Consider the following 18,007-nt stretch of genomic DNA (forward strand, 5'->3'; position numbering starts at 1 on the left):
TCATGGCCTTCAGCCAATTCATATCCCAAACAATCCCTCTATATAATTTTCAGCGCATGTCCCGACCTCTATACACCTTTCAACCTGTCTGAGGACACTGAATCTACGCGTAATGTCCACAATATACCCCAGGCAAAGGGTGCTACCTGCCGATATATCAACCTCGACTCCAATCAACTATCTCCCCCACCTCTCCTACATACTCTCGCTCGAACCGTCGCTCGATCACCGCTGCGCCGGCTACGTGAACACCCACGGCCGCCGCTGCACAACCGAAACAAACCCACAAGACCGCAGTGAAGCTATTGCGCTCCTGGATACGGCAACAGCAGACGTCCGCGCCGGGAGGTGGAGAGACATCGAAAACGACACTCTTGAAGAACTCGCTCGTCGTCTTCTCTGTTCGGAGATCACTCATCAGGCTCAGGCCCCATCGCTTGTGCAGAGGTGGAGGGCAGATATTCAGGCTTTCGTCCATGGTTACGAAGTGATAATGGGGCTCAATGATGCGGATACGATGACGGAATGGGATAATGTGAATATGGATCTGGATAACAAAAGCTGGTGTAAGCGGGTATCTCGCGGGCTTCGGTGGGGGTTTGACCACCTGGCACTCGCCCAGCTTGTGCGGAGCAGGGCCCTTCGGGAGAATTTAGCTCATCAACATCTCCAGGGCTCGAACTCGGGTTGGAATGGTAATGTTAATTGTGATTTTTCATCCGACCCCGATCACGAAAGAACCACCAGCACCAGCACCAGCACCAGCACTGGTCATGGAATATACGATAACCCTTCCACTAACGCCCAGCATCCACCCATTGGTATCCCAGCTCCGACTCGGACTCACAACTCAGCCTTCGGGCTCTTACGCCTAGCGCCTAAAAAAACAGAAATGTCACGCAACCACCAGGACAGTACTGTCGAGCGCCTCCGTCAGCCCATTGACGGTGACTGCAGTATCTGCTTGATCTCACTGCTAGACGAGCCGTCCGACTTCGATTTCTATACTGATTCCGGGTTAACGGAATCAATTACAGACCGCCTGTCTAGCCCGTTTGCTGACTCTTCCTACCAATGGCACGAAACCGACACAGGAACACCGGGACTTACGGACCTTATGAGGAGGGATTACGCATATTATCCCGTGCTGAGTTATATTCGTGAAGGAGGGTCGGACATCAACGTCAGAAAAGAAGGGAAAGTAGGCGAGAGAAAGTACCCAGCGAGACCGGAATTATCTTGGTGCCAAGCTGGATGCGGCGTGAACTACCACAAGCGCTGCCTTGATAAATGGGTTGCTATGGCCCCGTCTGGGCTGGCGACCTGTCCGAGTTGTCGGAGGCGGTGGGTTGGTGGTGGTCATAATCGGGGTAACTCTTATGGTGTTCCATTCAGGGGGCGCAGGTGAGCATTCTTGTTAGACTTGCTCTATTTACGTAGTTATAACTAGACAGACTATGGGTGGAATACACAGTGACTGGGCGTTCTATTCGAGCTTAAAGACATACTTTCATGAACTCGGGGGTTTATGTAGATTAGTATTTGAAACCACATGATCCGAGACTTTTTGCCAGATGAGTCCATAATTGCTCTCATGCCGTACTTTGCATTAATAAAGTGAGTTGCTGCACATGCTCTGTGGCCGTTCTCATGCCGTATCCTGCCATGCTAAGATGGGTTGCTGGTGCCGCGTAGTATCTCAGTAGCTATTTCTAACCCTAAGTGGGTCTGCACGTTTGTAGTCTGGAATGCTGAGGGACTGGGTAGACAGTTTGACGCCTGGATCCGTTGTAAAGGCTATCAGAGCGATCAATAACATACAGTAAGGAGAAAACTCTACGATCTGTGTCCACCAGTCAACTGGGTCAGAAGAGAAAGGTGGCAGGGTTGAGCGTCAGACACCCCAGGCACCCAGGTAACCTAGTCGGTGCCTGGATATTCTATACTCTGACACCCTGTCTGGCGTTATGCAAATCGCTACTTCCAGTCTGAGTCAACCTCCTGTCTTTGGCGAATAGAGGCTCTTGCTGCGCCACGGATGACACGAAAGTTCCATGGCGGTTGCTTGACTCACCTGGTGATCGACACCTACGAATACGAGCCGCTCCGCATATATCAATTATGAACCTCGCAACTTCTACTTCGTAGGTTTACAGATTACTATTTACCTTCTGCATCATGTCCAGAGCCACTATGGACGGGGAAAGTAAACCCAACCCCCACCTTGAAAACCCCGATATCCGGGTAACAGATACGCACATCTACTTCCTCCGCGGGATCCTCTCGAACTGGTATCTCAGCCCTTACCCTTTTACCGGACAACGCGCTCTCGAATTATGTCTCGCTCAACTGGACGAGTTTGATATTCCGCATCCAGCCGAGGACGCGATATCCACACGACTGATCAAGTCCTTCCGTTTCCGCCGCGGCGAGCAATGGATGATGGCTATGAAAGCCTGGCTCTTTGAGCGCGAATCTACCCCGCTCGGCGAGTCTGTTCTGGACGACGCGTCCTTCGACCAGCTTCAAGCCGAGATGCTCAGCGACAAACCTGCTCCTGGCTCAAACGACCCGCGACGTAAAGAGCTTCGAGAATCGGTACTGTGCCGCATCATGCGCACGAACAACCCCAAGCCACAGAAAACATTGGGTCGAAAAGTCCCGAACTTTGATGATGCGGTGTGGACAACGGCTTCAGGGGTAATTGTGGTGGCCGGGTGCGTAGCACGCGCGGAGGCCGATGACGAATTGAAGAAGCTGTATTTCTCGAGCGAAAAGCGAGTCTTCGTTGAAGGGAGTGCGAGTGATCGGGTGTGGGCGGTTGGCTTGGACTGGGAGAGCGACGAGATTCTGGACAAGGGGAATTGGCGGGGCACAAATCGGTTGGGAAAGGCACACATGGAGGCAGCGAGGATCCTGAGCGATAATAGCGCGGCTCGATGAGACTATTACCAGTAGTAAAGGCAACGAGGAATTAGGGGTGAAAACCAGCCTCTATCCATCAAGATGATTCTTGCTTGCGATTCTTGCTTGTGGTTTTCGTGACGCGTCCGTGTTTCGATCTTTGCGGTGGCGATGAGTTGGAGATCTGGACTTCGGTAGTGCAGTGATATTCGCTGCTTAAGACGCACCACGGTGGAGCTATCTGCCAAGCTTATATCACCAGGGCTGGTAAGGGCCCGATCCGAGTGCGATCACTCGACTTGGCTAGTTCATCTTTTCATCATTCGTCGGTCGTTTCTTGGTCAAGAGTCGAGACGGCGAGGAATGCAGGAGACCTGGATGAATGGATCGTCACCCATACATTCCGCAGCGACCACGGTTTGTTATGTTGGGGAACAATGTACATTGCACAAAAATTTGGATCCAATCCAGGGAAAAACCAGATTCTGCGGGCTTGAGGTTCTAAGTTTTCGTTCCTGGTGGTGGCGTCCACTGAAACCTGCTAGTCGGGCAAGGCTGAAACCGCCGTCTCTTCCCCGGCTGTTACCTACCGTATCTCTGCAGTCAGGTTTCACTCAGCTCTTTTCTTCGTCCAGACCTCCGCTCGCACAAACAAAAATATTCCCGGGTCGGGTCTTCTGTCGTTTCCTCTCCTTGTCAGTCTTTACTCGGTCTCTGACCGTCTGTTCTCTTCCTACCCGCGACGATCGTTGGCAACACAATTGCATTATTGGCTCACGCGACTCCAAACGAGTGAACGACCCACGACGAGTCGACGACTCACGCTCGCTCTCCACAGGGAACTACGATCTTCGAATCATCCTTTCGTAAGAGGACCAAGGTTGGTACCAAGGTCGTCGATTTTATCACGGTCTAACTCTTGTTTAGACGCCGCTAGTCGATCCCCCTCACCCTATCCGCTCCTTTATGCTCTCTGAGCTCATCAGGTCCTTCCCGAGCTGTCGTCACTCTTTAACTTTCAATGTCCGGACGGCCTGGCCTGGCAGAGAAGCGCCTGTCGTCCCATCGCTTCCAGCAAATCCCGGACACTATGCCTAATCCCAACGATGTTACAATTGATATCCCATTGACCAGTGTCTCCAGTCGCGGGCAGACTGGTGCACGGAACAATAGCACAAATATTCCCAACTCTTCATCCGGGGGCTACTCGGCCGGAGCGGAACATAATGGCGGCGCCGAGAAGGGGGTCTTGACCTCGAGTCCTCCCAGCAGCTCGCACGGTCTCGGTCATCGCCGCCGAAGGACCATCAACGACAAAACCGGCCTGCCGGCTGAGGAGCCAGAGGATGGCACGGTCACTCGCATGGGACGCTTCTATCAGGCTGTCCTCAATTTCTCTACCGTCACTCGTTACTTGATCTATATCGCTCCCCTTGCTGCTCTTCTCGCCATTCCGATCATTGTTGGCGCAACAGCCGCTGAAGATGCTAAGATCGGTGGTGTCTCGCTTCCTTGGTTCTTTTGTTGGGTCGAGGTTGTCTGGGTGTCGCTTTGGGTGTGCAAGCTAGTCGCCAAAGTCATCCCGTTTGTCTTCCAGTTTGTTTGCGGAATCGTCAGTGCTGGGACGCGGAAGTATGCCCTTATTCTGCGGAATCTGGAGATTCCCATCACGATGGTGCTGTGGATGATCGTGTCGCTCGTTACTTTCCTTCCAATTATGGTCTACAATCCGAGAAACAAGCGGGAAGCCGATACTGAGACGAAGAGCTGGGAAAAGTCTGTCAAAAACGTCCTCTTTGCTTTCCTAGTCTGCGCTTTGATCTTCCTTGGTGAGAAGACGCTCGTCCAGCTTATCTCTATCAGCTATCACCGTAAGCAGTTCGATGCAAGGATCAAAGAGTCCAAGCGCAATATCAATCTTATCGGTATTCTTTATGATGCTTCCCGCAGCATGTTCCCTATGTACTGCAAGGAGTTTCGAGAGGACGATGCGATCATCTCGGACTCCATCCTTCTGGGAGGACCCGAAACTGGCAGGCCTGGCCATTCACGGTCAAACTCCGCAGCTCCGCTGCGGTTCATCCGGGGGGTTCAACAGAACGTTGGCCGCATTGGAGGCAAGATCACCGGGGCATTAGGTGACGTCGCTCATGAAATCACTGGCAAGCAAGTTTTCAATTCCAGCGCTGCGCGGTCCATTGTCAGCGAAGCGCTGGAGCGCCGCCGATCTAGCGAAGCTCTCGCTCGGCGTATTTGGATGTCTTTTGTCATTGAAGGCCGTGAGGCGCTGTACCTAGATGACATTATGGAGGTTCTCGGGGCTGGGAAGGAGGCCGAGGCCGAAGAATGCTTCACGATGCTTGACCGCGACGGAAATGGCGATATTAGTCTGGACGAGATCATCTTGGCCATTTCTGAGATCGGGCGCGCCCGCAAGACCCTGAACCACAGTGTGCATGACGTCGACCAGGCAATCCATGTCTTGGACAACCTTCTGGCGACGATTGCCTTCATCATTGCTGTTTTGGTTTTCGTTTCGTTCGTCACTAGTGGCTTCGGCACTGTTATCGCCGCTGGTGCTACCTCTCTTCTTTCCCTGAGTTTCGTATTCGCTACCACCGCGCAAGAAGTGCTAGGTTCTTGTATCTTCCTGTTTGTCAAGCACCCCTTCGACATTGGTGATCGGGTGGAGATTGATAGCAAGCCTTACATTGTTCAGCGCATCTCGCTTCTATACAGCGTATTTCGCAACGTGAATGACAACCGTGTGACCCAGATTCCGAACGTTGTTCTCAACACCGTGTGGATTGACAATTACTCGCGCTCCTCCGCTATGCAGGAAAAACTGACCATTGAAGTGAACATTGACACCACTACCGAAGAAATCCAGGCACTGAAGGACGAAATCGAAAGCTTCGTCCGTAGCCCGGATAACAAGCGTGATTTCCACCCGGACGTTGATATTGAGGTCTCGGGTGTAGGTGCCCTAGACAAGCTAGAACTTACCGTGGGTCTATTTCATAAATCCAACTGGGCCATCGAGTCTGTTCGTGCCGCGCGCCGTTCCAAGTTCATGGTCGCTTTGGTCGCCGCTGTGAAGAAGGTTCCAATCCGCACCCCCGGCGCCGCAGCTGAAGATACCGCCGCGGCGGACGGCGACAAACCTGATGACAGGCCTGATGACGCCGAGCAGCTTCCCGCTCGCCAGCCCTCCACCAGCGAGGGAATACGCCATCCCACCGTTCCAGACGCCAGCTTCCCGTCTGATTCCAAATCAACTGGCGTCGATTTGGGTCGCTCAGGATCCGTTCAACGCCGCGGCGCAAGTGCTAGTGCTGCAACCGGAAATAACTCGGCTGGCAGCGCCTACAGCGAGACCACTCTCAACAACACCGTCAGCGAGCCCTACCAGCGCAGCTTTACACCCAACACGGGTGACCGGGACACAGACCATTGCCATGGCTCCATGTCTTCGCCCGTCACCGAACGCCATCTGGGCGTCAACCACGACTCCATAGCCCGTAAGGCATCCACAGCATCAACCGGCCGTCGGAGAGCGGGTATAACTACTACCGCAAACCAGCCCCTTGCTTCTCCCACCACTATGCAGTCGGAGTCTGCGCTGCCTCCTCATTTGCAGCCACCACCGCCGCTCCAGCCGTCGTCGTCGTCGCATTACTCACAACAGTACCCGCAACAGCAGCCTCAAAGCCCGTACAGCTATACATACTCTGAGCGCTATGATCAACCCGAGTCTTTGTTGCAGCCGTTAGAGCATACGACTTCTTATAACCAGTCGCTGCCTCAGGTGTACGAGTATGCGCCGGCGTCGAATAGGAACTCGCTCGAAGGACATTCGCCGCGCGCTGACCCACGGCATATGACTGAGGAACAAAGGAGGAATTATGAGTCGCGGAGGTTATAATTTCTCGGCTTTCTGGGTGTTACGTGATACGATACTCTCTGTTATGTAGTAAATATGTAGAATATGGATTTGGTGGGTGTTTTACGGATGGATTGGTTAATACAAATTGATGGTAATGGAAGCGCGAGGTATCCAGGATTTCATTACCAGATATGAAATTTCAAACAAAGTTGAAATTCTATTAATGCTTGGGAGATTTCGTATATCGTACAGCAATTCACTATCCCAGACTGCTGGGAAGTGCAGTATATGGGTATCACAGCAAAGCAGTCCCGAATGCAATATACAGCCTGCCTTCAGCCTATCTTACCTAAACGCCCGGTTCACAATTCAACGTCTTCTAGGTTCGGATTCCAGGCCCGGTTCTGAGTCCGCTCCTTCAACAGAGAGATAGTGTAGAGCATCCGCCTACCTCGTCTCCTTCCAGGGATACCCGACGGGATCATCCTTGCGTATCCAAATCTTGCTCTTCTTTTTACTAACCACATGCTCAACCCAAACCTCACGCGTGTACTGAGCCTTGTACTTCCTGATCCACCGCGGATCCCAGAGCTCGCTGGCGATTCCGAGGTCTTTGCAGCACCGCACGAGGGCATTAGACCGACACCCCTCTGTTGCGGTAGGGATTCCATCAGGTGAGAAGTAGTCCTGTTCGCCCCGGGCTACGGAGACGAGCCTGTGCAACGCAAACATCAGCCATGACCATCCACGAAACCAAGCCCACAGATCAAAAATGAAAAACATACCTCCCATTACAAACAAGAGCATACTCTCTCGTTACAGTCTTCGGCGTAACTATACTCTCACTCCTAGGAACAAGCCCCCACCCTCCCGGGCCAAACGCCTTATTCAGGATGCGTCGGTACTTGATCTCCGGCAGGTACAAAATGCCATCGGGCTTAATCTCGACTTCGTCGGGGTCCGTCTCGGCGAGAAGAATATCTGCTACTTCCTTGGGAAATGGCTCGGCGGAGAGACCGTGAAACGAGCGCGTCCAGTCGATCTTCTCGGCAGGCGTGTTGTCAAGCTCGAGCGGTTTGTCTGAGAGGCCGGTTTTAGAGATGTTGGGAGTTGTTGCGCTGGTTGGCGTTTTCTGCGTGGCAATTTCGGCGGCGCGGGCAGCAGCTGGTGTGAGAGTTGGTGCGGGAGAGGTTGGCTTTGGGGCTGTTGATGTTGAGGATTGCTGTGGTTGGAAGGAGCGCTGGGTGAAGTGTCTGTAACCGTTGGAGCAGGTTATGAGGCGGGGGGTGCTCCGGTAGGCTGATGCGCGCTGAAGCAGGGGCTCTACGACCTGGAAGGAGCGGAGGAAGGCCATGGCGGTGGGTTTGGGGTTGTGCGTGAAGATGTAAGGACTGTGGCGGTTTATGTTTGAAGTTGCAGATGAACTTATGATGTGATCACGTGATATATTGAGATGTATCAGTTCAGGCAAAGGGGAGGTTCAATTCAATTTGAGCCAGGGAGATCTTGCAGAACGCTCTCTAGTATACTGAATACAAATCGCTAGCTATCGTACAGGGTATGCGCTCGTTGATGCCTTACATGCTTGGACAAAGGGAGTTCATGCGTCCTTGCTCTGGGTACGGATGTCGTTACCCTGGCGCTTCCAGCATTCGCGGAACAGATCCATCTATTAGAATATGTCTGTTAGCGTCCAGATATTGACCAGATATTATTAATGATACTAAGGGTATGAATATAGCCGCAGAGGGTCGAGTGGTACGGGGTGGCTGACCTGCTCCTTGCAAGCTCTCCAGTCTTTCTTGGCCCAGTAGCATTCGTTCAGCTTGTCTTGCTCCACTAGACGTGATGATAATTAGAATTGTTCTTGAGATAACAATGGTTGATGGCGTATACCTGCGCAGCCGGTGCTGAAGATCCGCTTGTCCCTGCGAGTCCGCCAGTCAGCTTCCACGAGACAGTAAAGGCAGACAAGACAAGAAATTCAACTCTCACCATTCATCCGGTTCGTCATCATCACCTTCTGCGGCCACTTTGGGCTTCTCTTCTCGTTTTGATATCATGGCGTTGACAGGCCGATAGTAACCGAAGGAGATGAGGGAGAATTGAGTCAACTCCGATCTTCTGCATCCGAACAACTTCCCCGCAACAGTTATGGCGACGAGCACGGCGAACCCCAGCACCACGGGGAAGAGGGTCAATGTCCTCGTCTACTCTGGTGCGTTTCTCTTTTCTAAATATACCAATTACCTATTTGACAATTATCAGGAGATGGAACCACCGTCGAATCCGTCCGCCACTGCCTCTACACCCTCCGCCGTCTCCTAGCCTCCCGTTATGCCGTGATCCCTGTTACAGCAGACATGCTCATCAAGGAGCCATGGACGCTTACATGTGCCTTACTTGTAATTCCCGGTGGCGCGGACCTAGGCTACTGCCGCGCGCTCAATGGTGCAGGTAATCGCAGAATCGACCAATTCGTTCGCCGCGGAGGTGCTTACCTCGGTTTCTGTGCGGGAGGATACTATGGGACTAAACGCTGCGAGTTCGAGGTCGGCGATAAAACAATGGAGGTTATTGGGGAGCGCGAGCTAGCTTTCTATCCAGGCACTTGTCGCGGAGGAGCTTTTAAGGGCTTCGTCTACCATAGCGAGGTGGGGGCAAGGGCTGCGGAGCTGACGGTTTCGAAGGAGGCGCTAAGCGCTGGTGTTGTTCCGTCGAGTTTTCGGTCATACTATAATGGCGGTGGGGTGTTTGTCGATGCGCCGTCGTTCGCGGATAAAGGCGTTGAGGTTCTTGCGAGCTACGCGGAACGTCTCAACGTGAATCCGGGTTCTGGCGCTGCGGCGGTGGTGTATTGTCCTGTTGGCGATGGCGCGGCTATCTTGACTGGACCACATCCTGAGTGAGTTTTTGTCACCATATCGAGACGAGCGTAACTGATGTAGCAGATTTGCGGCCATCAACCTCAATGCGGAAGCTGGAGGTCCCGAATACGCTGAAGTAGTCGAGGCTTTGGCAGCGGACGACAAGGCCCGTACCGACTTCCTGAAGGCTTGTCTTTCTAAGCTAGGGTTGCAGGTGGCGCAGGATACAACGCATGTACCCTCTCTATCGTCTCTGCATTTCTCGTCTTTGTCATCTGGTGACGCAGAACGAGTGCTAAAATCGCTTGAAGAACTAGCTGGCGACGAGGGCCTCCTGAAAGACGAGTACGACACCTTTAGAATTGAGAAGTGGGGCACATATAATATGGGGGCCCTCACAGAGTCACTTCTTGAATCCAACAAATTCTCATCGGAACCCTCATCGGAACCTCCTGAGAGTGAAGGAATTGTGGATTACCAGTCTATCGTGAAACGCATCATTGTTCATGAAGATGTCCCGTCGTCAAAAACAACACCATACTTCAACCATCATGCCTTTTACAGCCATCTGCGGGACTATCAGGCGCAGTCGAAGGAAGGTGCTTCGCTTTTCGGCTCAAATATTTTGTATGGCGAAGTCGTTACCAGCACCAACACTATTCTTGAAAAGTGAGTCGGACATCATTTATAAACATAAACATGACTGACAAAATCAGAAATGCCAAGCTCCTCCGCAAACTGCCCACGGGCACAACTGCAACCGCTACTACCCAAGTAGCAGGGCGAGGACGAGGATCCAACGTCTGGGTCTCCCCAGCCGGGTCTCTCATGTTCTCGACTGTAGTACGCCACCCAATGGAGAAAATGCAGTCTGCTCCGGTCGTCCTCATCCAATACCTCGCCGCGTTGGCAGTAGTTCAGGGCGTACGTAGTTACGATGAGGGCTATGGCGCCATGCCAGTCAAGCTGAAATGGCCCAATGATATCTACGTCTTGGACCCCGACGAACCTGAACACAAGAAACAATACACCAAGATCTGCGGCATCCTTGTCAACTCCCAATACTCCTCTAATGAATATACCTCTGTCGTCGGCATCGGCGTCAACGCCACCAACGCCTCCCCAACAACGTCCCTGACAGCCTTGGCCGCTCGTTTTGTAGGCCACAAGGCGGCTCCTATTACCCTCGAGAAACTCCTCGCGCGTATTCTGACTGTCTTCGAAGATCTTTATACTCGGTTCCTCCGCACAGGCTTCGACAGAAGTTTCGAGGAGATGTACTACGAGTCCTGGCTGCATACCAACCAAATCGTTACGCTTGAGGCTGAGGGGGGTACCAGAGCGAGAATCAAAGGAGTTACGCGTGACTATGGGTTGCTCCTTGCTGAAGAACTTAGCTGGGATGACCGGCCTACGGGGAGGGTGTGGCAGCTGCAGAGTGATAGTAATAGCTTCGATTTTATGAAGGGGTTGTTGAAGAGGAAAGTTAACTGATTACTGGCCTGCGGATCGGCCCGGAATTATATACAAGGCTGTTATAATAGGAGATACATATCGAAGATAGCTTTTCCAGAGTATGCATGTCATCATGCAACGGTCTTATAGTTTACTATTTGACCATAATGGCTATTTAGCAATGTACCAGTCAACCCCTTCCACAGCAATTCTTACTACTAAATCCAGTCAAATGACCAAGAGTTATAGCTAGCCAGCGAAGGTCTATCCCGACACTTGTAACAGACCTTGAACCTGCTCTAGAGTCGCGGTCTGCCTCGACTCGCTCACTTATCACTCTCAGAACATGATAAAGGGAGAAGCCTAATGATGCGACAAAGCACTAGATGCGCAAGCTGTGCCTGCATATTCCTGGGCCTACTTGCAAGTCGCGGACCTCGAGTTTTGACAATGGATGTCCAAGATTGAGAGCCGCGCCACGTACGTGCGAAAGTCTTCTGAGATAACTTCGCAGCATTTCCACGAGTGGCAGCTGAAGCTGCGTGGGCACACTGCTACAGCTCCTAGCTATCTATTTCCTCATGTCCAACTTCGTCTGAACCGTCTTCAAAAAAACATTAGGCCCTGATACTGTTCGTCGATCGAGATCAGCCAGAAACATCGCCAGAGAGCGCGACGGCGGTAGGCGTGTTATAACCAGAGAAGGCCGAGTTCAAGTGCGCCACCTTCTTTCCTACTGCTTGTCGAAGGGAAATCCTTTGATTGATCTCAGAAGATCTATACCTGGTTTGTGAATCTGCGTCTGGTCTTCAACGGCAGCCGTGTTTCTAGGAGACGAGGATCTCCCTCGACCACAGTATACCAATTGATAACGTCCCTAGCATCGAAATTGTCTTCCACACTATTTTCGCAAAAGTTGGATCATGTATACTGCGCACCTAAGCTCCTCCGTCAATCCTTTGATAACTATGAATTTGGGATTGATTCTCACTGCCTGCAGCGGGTGCCCCTGGGCAGACAGACGATGCAATGGTAGATCTTTCTATTAACCCTCTATCGTCCGTTTTTTCTGCCGGTGAGAGATTTGTCGACACTATCAACCATTTTTCAACTCAAACTGGCAACAAGTCTACTCTCAGAACGAACGATCCAGAGTCTCAATCACTATCAAGTTTTGGGCTGCTAAAAATGGCCTGAAATGAGTAACAATGAAGCATTATTCACAACTGAGAGGAACATCTGACTTAGAAGGCAATGACAATGACGTCCTTTAGGCCTTTATAAGCACGCTGGGGGCGGGGGAAGGGGGCAGGAGTGCCATAGAGAAGTGGATGGCAACGCCATCAGACGAAGACGAAAACGACATATCGTCCCAAAATGATTTGGCTAATCAGAGGATGTCCATCAGCTCGGCCTTCATGATTGACTCTTTGCTCAGACACACCTGGAGCTCCAATTCTGCAGTTGTTGGTTCAGGAGCCTGGCCTGATACTTACACTGTTTGAGCCTTTCTCCATCAGGATTGATTAATCCCTGCTGAATGGATAATGACAATAATGATACCATAGTGCACAAGCAGTCTACTTTGCGCTAAAGGTAAATCATGTCAAAGCTCCTAGCCAGCAATCAGATTGCATTCCACGTAATGGGATGCAGAACAACATGCAGAGGATCTCATGAAATTCATAATAAAGCACAGTGAATTGCAGTGAAACATAGCATTGCCGCAACGAGGTATCCTAAACATGACCCTGAATCAGAATCTTCAGACCACTGACAGATCAATTCCAGCCTACTCCAATTCATCACCTACATATCCCTGTGGATCAGAATATACCACTTCCTCCTCGCAATAGACCCGGCAGCCCGCGGGGCCTGTATTGCGCGTTTTAATGCTAGCTTTACTACTCGCGGCAGTGGAAGCCCTAACTGTGGCGCTTGCAGCAGCCCGAGCACCGGCATAAGCCAGGATCCTCATGACATGGGAGACGATTTCGAAGCCATGATATTGCCATTGTAGGAACCATGTCGAGTACTACAGAGAGCAATATTAGAGAAATTCAATTAGGGGAGAAAGCATATTCGGCGGCAAAGGAACGTCTGGAAACGAGAGGAGAGGTGGGAGGGGTGGAATACTCGACTGTTATTGTCGATATAGGCAAACGCCCACTCAGTGCTGTCAGTCGCAATGCCGTAGATTTCTCCGTCCATGTTCTCTTTCTTGCGGGCGTGATGAATCATTGCTATCTCCTGTCAGCCTCATTCCACCTAACTGATCAAAGTGGGAAAGGGGATACATACCCATCACCTTAAGTAACGTCCAAACCCTAGCCTTTCCCCTCTTTCTAGCCTTCAGAACAACCAAAGCCACTTCGAGATCCCTAGGATTTCCTGTGAAGATTACATGGTCTACCTTTCCAGTCACCTGCAAGACCTTTCCGTTATTATTGAACGGCATGCTGAAGATTCGCTTGTTGGTGAGACTGATCAAGCTACTTCCACGGACCCCGTTCGATCGGGATTCATTCATTGCGTTCTCAAAGAGGACACTCGTTCGTGCGGGAATGAGCATATTTCGCGGGACCCTGAATGTCATGTTTCGCTCGAGATCTCGCCATTTGCTGTCTGGGTCATTTTCATGTTCATGTTAGTCGCCGCCCTCCGGTGAGGATGATGATATAGGATGAGACGAGATGGCGTACATACCGATATTCTTCGTCAATCGAAAAGAGCTGCGTTTATCTTTCTTCGTAAAAGCCCACTTCTTACTCGTCTGCTTCTCCCCAAGTGATGTGAGATTGTAGTAGTCCGGAACTTTGTTGTCGTCTGGTCCGTCCTCTATACGACCATAGCCGAGTTTCCTGCGCTTATCGTCATCTTTCGCTTGCATTCTCAGGCCAAAGCTGTTCGCAAGCCGTCTGATAAAGAGACAGATGAAGTTACTGGGGAGACTGCGGGGTTTGGGTGTGGATGTGGTTGTGGTGCGCGTAGTCATTCTGTCCGTGGTGAGAATGCTTTCTGATGAGAATAGAGAATAGTCGGATCTATGATGGGGAAGGATTGAAAGATGCTCAGAAGTCTTAGATGTCTGTGTGCGAGAAGTCATATTGTGTAGTGGTTCTGGTACTCGGATCGATGTTCCTGGCGTATAAGGGTATCAGCATGGTCTGCTCGGAATGGGATCCCAGGGCATGCTATCAGCGCATGCTATGGGGTCATTTGCGCGCCATTATAATCTACTACGATAGGCTAGAAAGTGATGAATCTGTAGAAGATTACAGTCTAAACAAGGGCGTCTATAAAAGTCGGAGGATGGAGAAGAGTAGGCACGGCGCCATACTCCATAGCCCTAGATGTCTACCAGACTGGGGAAGCCTGAAGCCACACTCCAGGGCTATGCCATAACTACTATAGCTGAACCAACAGTGTATCACTCAATCTCCTCGTATTGGGTTGTACAAAAGAACGAGTTCAACTTAACTTCCGCGCCTGTCCGACTCTGCCGCCCGTCACCACCTGCAGCCATACCGGATCCAACCTCATTCATCCTTCATCTCCTACGGACAGCTCACTCTTTTCAAAATCAATCAAGTATGATCTTTCTGTCTGTTCTTCTTGCCTTCACGGCATGCCTGCTCATATATCAGTACGCAAGGACCAACTGAAACCACGCTCGCCGGGCCCATCTCTGGGGATGCGCCCCTTTGCCTCGCTATCCAACAGACATACTAGGCCTCGCTACCCTCAGAGAGTCTCTGCAGGCCGATAAAGAGAAGAAGATTCCTCTACTCCTGCAACGTCGTCTCGAGCGAGTGTCAGCCCGTGAGAAGCGCCCCGTCACAACGTTTGTCATCCGCCAGATGGGCCTCGACAACATCTTTACGTGCGATCATGGTAATGTCCAGGCAATCCTGGCTACTAAGTTCAAGCACTTTGAGCTAGGAGCCGGACGCCGACATACGCTGTATCCCATGTTTGGAGTCGGCATCGTAAGTCCCTTAACCCATATTTGAATTAACCTATTCTGATATCCCAGTTCACATCTGACGGCGAGACTTGGTCACGCTCTCGAGCTCTCCTCCGTCCCCGATTCACTCGAGATCAGATCAGCGACCGAGTCACGTACAGCAAGCCATGCGCGCAATGAGCGTCGACCCAGTCACAGGCTGGACCTCCACCATCCAAGCCATCATGTTCCGGCTGACCATCGACTCGGTAACAGAGTTCCTTTTCGGCGAGAGCGCTGGCAGTCAGGCAGAGGCTCTTCGCAGAGGGGGCACCCTGCCCTTTAATCACTTCTCTGGCGACTTTGACCGCGGCCAGTGGTACGTTGCACAGCGCTCCGGTTCGAAAAGTTCTACTGGCTGGTCGATAATCGGGAGAGTCGAGCCGTTGTGAAGCGAGTGCATGAATACGTTGATCGGTTTGTGCATGCTGCACTAACCACAGCGGAAGACAGAACTGAGAAGAGTCAGAGTTCAAGCTACGTCTTCCTCGAAGCCCTCGCTGCATCAACCAAGGACCCCATTGAGCTCCGCTCCCAGCTCCTCAATATCCCCCTCGCCGGCCGCGACACCACCGCCTCCTTGCTAAGCTGGTCTCTCCTGATGCTAGCGCGGCATCCGAAAGTATTCACCAAACTGCGCGCTGTCATCCTCGCTGATTTCGGCTCCTACACATCCTCCCGGGACAAGATCACATTCGCCTCCCTTAAATCCTGCCGCTATCTGCAATACTTCCTCAACGAGGTCCTACGTCTCTACCCCGCGGTGCCCATAAACCGCCGCGTGGCAACCACCGCCACAACGCTACCCAACGGCGGCGGTCCGGCGGGGAATAAACCGATCTACCTTCGTGCGGGCCAAGTCGTGACATACAGCCCGTTTGTCACGCACCGGCGAACTGATCTGTGGGGCGACGATGCCGAGGTATTTAATCCAGAGCGCTGGGTTAATAGGAAAGTTGGTTGGGAATATCTCCCCTTCAACGGGGGGCCAAGGGTATGCATAGGTCAGCAGTTTGCCCTCCCGGAGGCGGGATATGTGATTGTTAGGCTCTTGCAGAGATTTGATGCGGTTCTGAACTGTTACCCGGAGAGGGAGATCAGGTATGGGCTGACATTGACGCTTGCGCCTGCGGATGGGGTGCTTGTCAGATTGCATGCGGCAGAGTGAGGCATGAGTCCTCCCTTGGTATATTCCGGCAGGTTTGGGCACCAGGGCCAAGGAGTCGCATTGCTGGGCTTGTCGGTTACACCATTAAACCGGTGGTGTGACAATAAGGAGTCGTCCAGACTCTGTGTTGGCGTCGAAGCCACGCTATTCAGAAGTGTTGTTTTCGGAAAGGCAAACATTGTTGATTGAGTTGGTCCTAAGTGTCTTGGACTGTAGGCTCATTGGAAGTGGTTGATTAGTATAGCCCAGTCTTGGTCTCCGATTGGTAGCGTTCATAGGCAACGCATCTGCGACGCAGATAGACACGTAGAATTATGGCGACTACTGTGATCCTCGAAAGGGAAGCAAGTTGGCGAGCCGCTTCATAGTGGAGGAGTGTTTATTCAGATATAGTCATATACAAATGTCTATAGCATATGGCTCGCGTAACCCATAGCCCATAAATCATTATAGTTGAGAGGAGACAAGCCGAGAGAACTATGGACATTGAAGAACGAATAAGCAGCTGTTCAAATGGCTTGGTTCATCGCGCCACCTTGAACTCAAACGACCTGTCTCCCTGGCCGGTAGGAACAGCCTTGGCTTCCTGGTCGTAGAGGGTCCGTTCAAAATATCTCACTCGGCCTTCCGTGGTCACCAGGATAATCGTCTGTTTCTGCGTCCCGTATGGACCATGCAGGTACGACTGGTCGATTACATCGTTCCCGGGCTCGGCCTCTTTCACAAATGCTGGATCCGATGCCACTCCGTTGCTGTGCCCTTCAGCACAGACGGATGGTGTCGACCCCGGCGCCAGAATCTCCGCAGCCGCAGCAGGATATTTCGAGCCCGTATTATCCCTCGTCCCAATAAGCGGAATGAAAATGCTCTGTCTGAAATACGGTAGATAGTCCTCCGCCGTTGCATCGCCTTTCAACTCGGGCAGCGAGTTCGTATTTAGCACGTCCAGTAGCCTCTCAATCAGCTCTTCCTCTCCCTCTCCCTCTTCTACATGCTTCTTAACCGCCTCCCCCACCAGCCTCTCGCCATCCAGGATCTTCGGCCAACTCCGATCGTCAAAAACAGTGTTACTCAACCCCTTCGTCTGCCCCTTCTTCTCCGCAATCCATGTAATTTGGTCCATGGTACTCGACCGGTTCGACACAATCGCCAATGGCTCATTCACGTACCCACAAACAAGGCTGAATCCGCCGACATTGCGGGCCGTTGGGCTGGCGACCATTTCCTCGACGTATGTCTTTGTGGCGTCTGCGTCTGCTTTGGTTCTAGTAAGCCAACTATTGACGATGGCACCGCGGGACTGCTGTCCTACTGCGGCGTCCGACGTGCTCTCGCGGTAGTTGGTCAGCACGGCGACTTTGCCGGCTCGCGTAATCCCCATCCATGTCCCTTGGGTCTTGCGGGCGAGGTCGCGGCCGCCGAGGATGTGGCTGTTTGGAACCGGCCAGAATTCTGCTGCGGCAGTTGGGCGACGGAGATACTCCTATGCGTACACTGTTAGATTGGTCATTATTTTGTTCGCTTGTGGGATGGGTCAGGTTAGAGTACATCTCGGTTGTTGATGATTATCAAGGAGTAGTCTGGATGTGCTGTTGATACCAGAGCGATACACATTATTACTCAAAGCTTGCGAGGTTGAATAATGGGCGAAGAAGCGGGAGAGGACGAAGGAAACAGTCGGGTGACAGCAGACATGTATGTAGGCCGTCGGGCACGTGCAG

The 18,007-nt window shown here is 51.9% G+C and overlaps 9 protein-coding genes across 9 annotated transcripts; 5 read left to right on the forward strand and 4 right to left on the reverse strand.

The window, feature by feature from the left end:
* The first annotated feature begins 1,041 nt into the window (after nucleotides 1-1,041).
* On the forward strand, nucleotides 1,042-1,416 carry BDW70DRAFT_128948 (uncharacterized protein). Its single transcript, XM_073735523.1, has one exon. It carries the CDS (start codon nucleotides 1,118-1,120, stop codon nucleotides 1,406-1,408), a length of 291 nt encoding a protein of 96 aa, XP_073599648.1. The 5' UTR covers nucleotides 1,042-1,117; the 3' UTR covers nucleotides 1,409-1,416.
* Nucleotides 1,417-2,178: 762 nt separating this feature from the next.
* BDW70DRAFT_156502 (NADAR family protein) lies at nucleotides 2,179-2,943 on the forward strand (the record flags this gene model as incomplete). Its single annotated transcript, XM_073740195.1, has 1 exon — nucleotides 2,179-2,943. One exon carries the CDS (start codon nucleotides 2,179-2,181, stop codon nucleotides 2,941-2,943), a length of 765 nt encoding a protein of 254 aa, XP_073599649.1.
* Nucleotides 2,944-3,411: 468 nt separating this feature from the next.
* On the forward strand, nucleotides 3,412-6,979 carry BDW70DRAFT_93842 (serine/threonine protein kinase). Its single transcript, XM_073745231.1, has 2 exons — nucleotides 3,412-3,784; nucleotides 3,832-6,979. Exon 2 carries the CDS (start codon nucleotides 3,926-3,928, stop codon nucleotides 6,827-6,829), a length of 2,904 nt encoding a protein of 967 aa, XP_073599650.1. The 5' UTR covers nucleotides 3,412-3,784; nucleotides 3,832-3,925; the 3' UTR covers nucleotides 6,830-6,979.
* On the reverse strand, nucleotides 6,963-8,153 carry BDW70DRAFT_128950 (putative mitochondrial genome maintenance protein Mgm101). The gene is made up of 2 exons (XM_073735524.1): nucleotides 7,576-8,153; nucleotides 6,963-7,505 (listed from the first exon to the last, which is right to left on the reverse strand). The coding sequence occupies exons 1-2, from the start codon at nucleotides 8,142-8,144 to the stop codon at nucleotides 7,238-7,240; spliced, it is 837 nt and encodes a 278-aa protein (XP_073599651.1). The 5' UTR covers nucleotides 8,145-8,153; the 3' UTR covers nucleotides 6,963-7,237.
* Nucleotides 8,154-8,390: 237 nt separating this feature from the next.
* BDW70DRAFT_156505 (coiled-coil-helix-coiled-coil-helix domain-containing protein) lies at nucleotides 8,391-8,853 on the reverse strand (the record flags this gene model as incomplete). Its single annotated transcript, XM_073740196.1, has 4 exons — nucleotides 8,391-8,459; nucleotides 8,565-8,629; nucleotides 8,687-8,718; nucleotides 8,786-8,853. The coding sequence occupies 4 exons, from the start codon at nucleotides 8,851-8,853 to the stop codon at nucleotides 8,391-8,393; spliced, it is 234 nt and encodes a 77-aa protein (XP_073599652.1).
* Nucleotides 8,791-11,206, forward strand: BDW70DRAFT_93851 (biotin--[acetyl-CoA-carboxylase] ligase BPL1). Its single transcript, XM_073745232.1, has 4 exons — nucleotides 8,791-9,008; nucleotides 9,059-9,695; nucleotides 9,742-10,326; nucleotides 10,374-11,206. The coding sequence occupies exons 1-4, from the start codon at nucleotides 8,945-8,947 to the stop codon at nucleotides 11,149-11,151; spliced, it is 2,064 nt and encodes a 687-aa protein (XP_073599653.1). The 5' UTR covers nucleotides 8,791-8,944; the 3' UTR covers nucleotides 11,152-11,206.
* A 1,970-nt stretch (nucleotides 11,207-13,176) lies between these two features.
* BDW70DRAFT_156507 (uncharacterized protein) lies at nucleotides 13,177-14,107 on the reverse strand (the record flags this gene model as incomplete). The annotated part of the gene is made up of 3 exons (XM_073740197.1): nucleotides 13,177-13,355; nucleotides 13,414-13,737; nucleotides 13,819-14,107. 3 exons carry the CDS (start codon nucleotides 14,105-14,107, stop codon nucleotides 13,177-13,179), a joined length of 792 nt encoding a protein of 263 aa, XP_073599654.1.
* A 598-nt stretch (nucleotides 14,108-14,705) lies between these two features.
* BDW70DRAFT_170149 (cytochrome P450) lies at nucleotides 14,706-16,547 on the forward strand (the record flags this gene model as incomplete). The annotated part of the gene is made up of 5 exons (XM_073742860.1): nucleotides 14,706-14,758; nucleotides 14,861-15,101; nucleotides 15,149-15,194; nucleotides 15,245-15,437; nucleotides 15,497-16,547. The coding sequence occupies 5 exons, from the start codon at nucleotides 14,706-14,708 to the stop codon at nucleotides 16,284-16,286; spliced, it is 1,323 nt and encodes a 440-aa protein (XP_073599655.1). The 3' UTR covers nucleotides 16,287-16,547.
* Nucleotides 16,548-16,809: 262 nt separating this feature from the next.
* BDW70DRAFT_156509 (NRDE family protein) lies at nucleotides 16,810-17,900 on the reverse strand (the record flags this gene model as incomplete). The annotated part of the gene is made up of 2 exons (XM_073740198.1): nucleotides 16,810-17,769; nucleotides 17,835-17,900. The coding sequence occupies 2 exons, from the start codon at nucleotides 17,898-17,900 to the stop codon at nucleotides 16,810-16,812; spliced, it is 1,026 nt and encodes a 341-aa protein (XP_073599656.1).
* Between the last annotated feature and the right edge of the window lie 107 nt (nucleotides 17,901-18,007).

The sequence above is a fragment of the Aspergillus foveolatus genome, assembly GCF_047715535.1.
Source record: "Aspergillus foveolatus strain CBS 279.81 unplaced genomic scaffold BDW70scaffold_5, whole genome shotgun sequence".
NCBI classification, from domain to species: Eukaryota; Fungi; Ascomycota; class Eurotiomycetes; order Eurotiales; family Aspergillaceae; genus Aspergillus; species Aspergillus foveolatus.

Excerpts from the sequence above, each read along its gene's own strand:
- BDW70DRAFT_128948 (XM_073735523.1), top strand. The coding sequence starts at position 1,118 with ATGAGGAGGGATTACGCATATTATCCCGTGCTGAGTTATATTCGTGAA.
- BDW70DRAFT_93842 (XM_073745231.1), top strand. The coding sequence starts at position 3,926 with ATGTCCGGACGGCCTGGCCTGGCAGAGAAGCGCCTGTCGTCCCATCGC.
- BDW70DRAFT_128950 (XM_073735524.1), bottom strand. The coding sequence starts at position 8,144 with ATGGCCTTCCTCCGCTCCTTCCAGGTCGTAGAGCCCCTGCTTCAGCGC. Across the intron at positions 7,506-7,575 it reads GCTCTTGTTTGTAATGGGAG|GCTCGTCTCCGTAGCCCGGG; the intron begins GTATGTTTTTCA and ends TGCGTTGCACAG.
- BDW70DRAFT_93851 (XM_073745232.1), top strand. The coding sequence starts at position 8,945 with ATGGCGACGAGCACGGCGAACCCCAGCACCACGGGGAAGAGGGTCAAT. Across the intron at positions 9,009-9,058 it reads CAATGTCCTCGTCTACTCTG|GAGATGGAACCACCGTCGAA; the intron begins GTGCGTTTCTCT and ends GACAATTATCAG. Across the intron at positions 10,327-10,373 it reads ACCAACACTATTCTTGAAAA|AAATGCCAAGCTCCTCCGCA; the intron begins GTGAGTCGGACA and ends TGACAAAATCAG.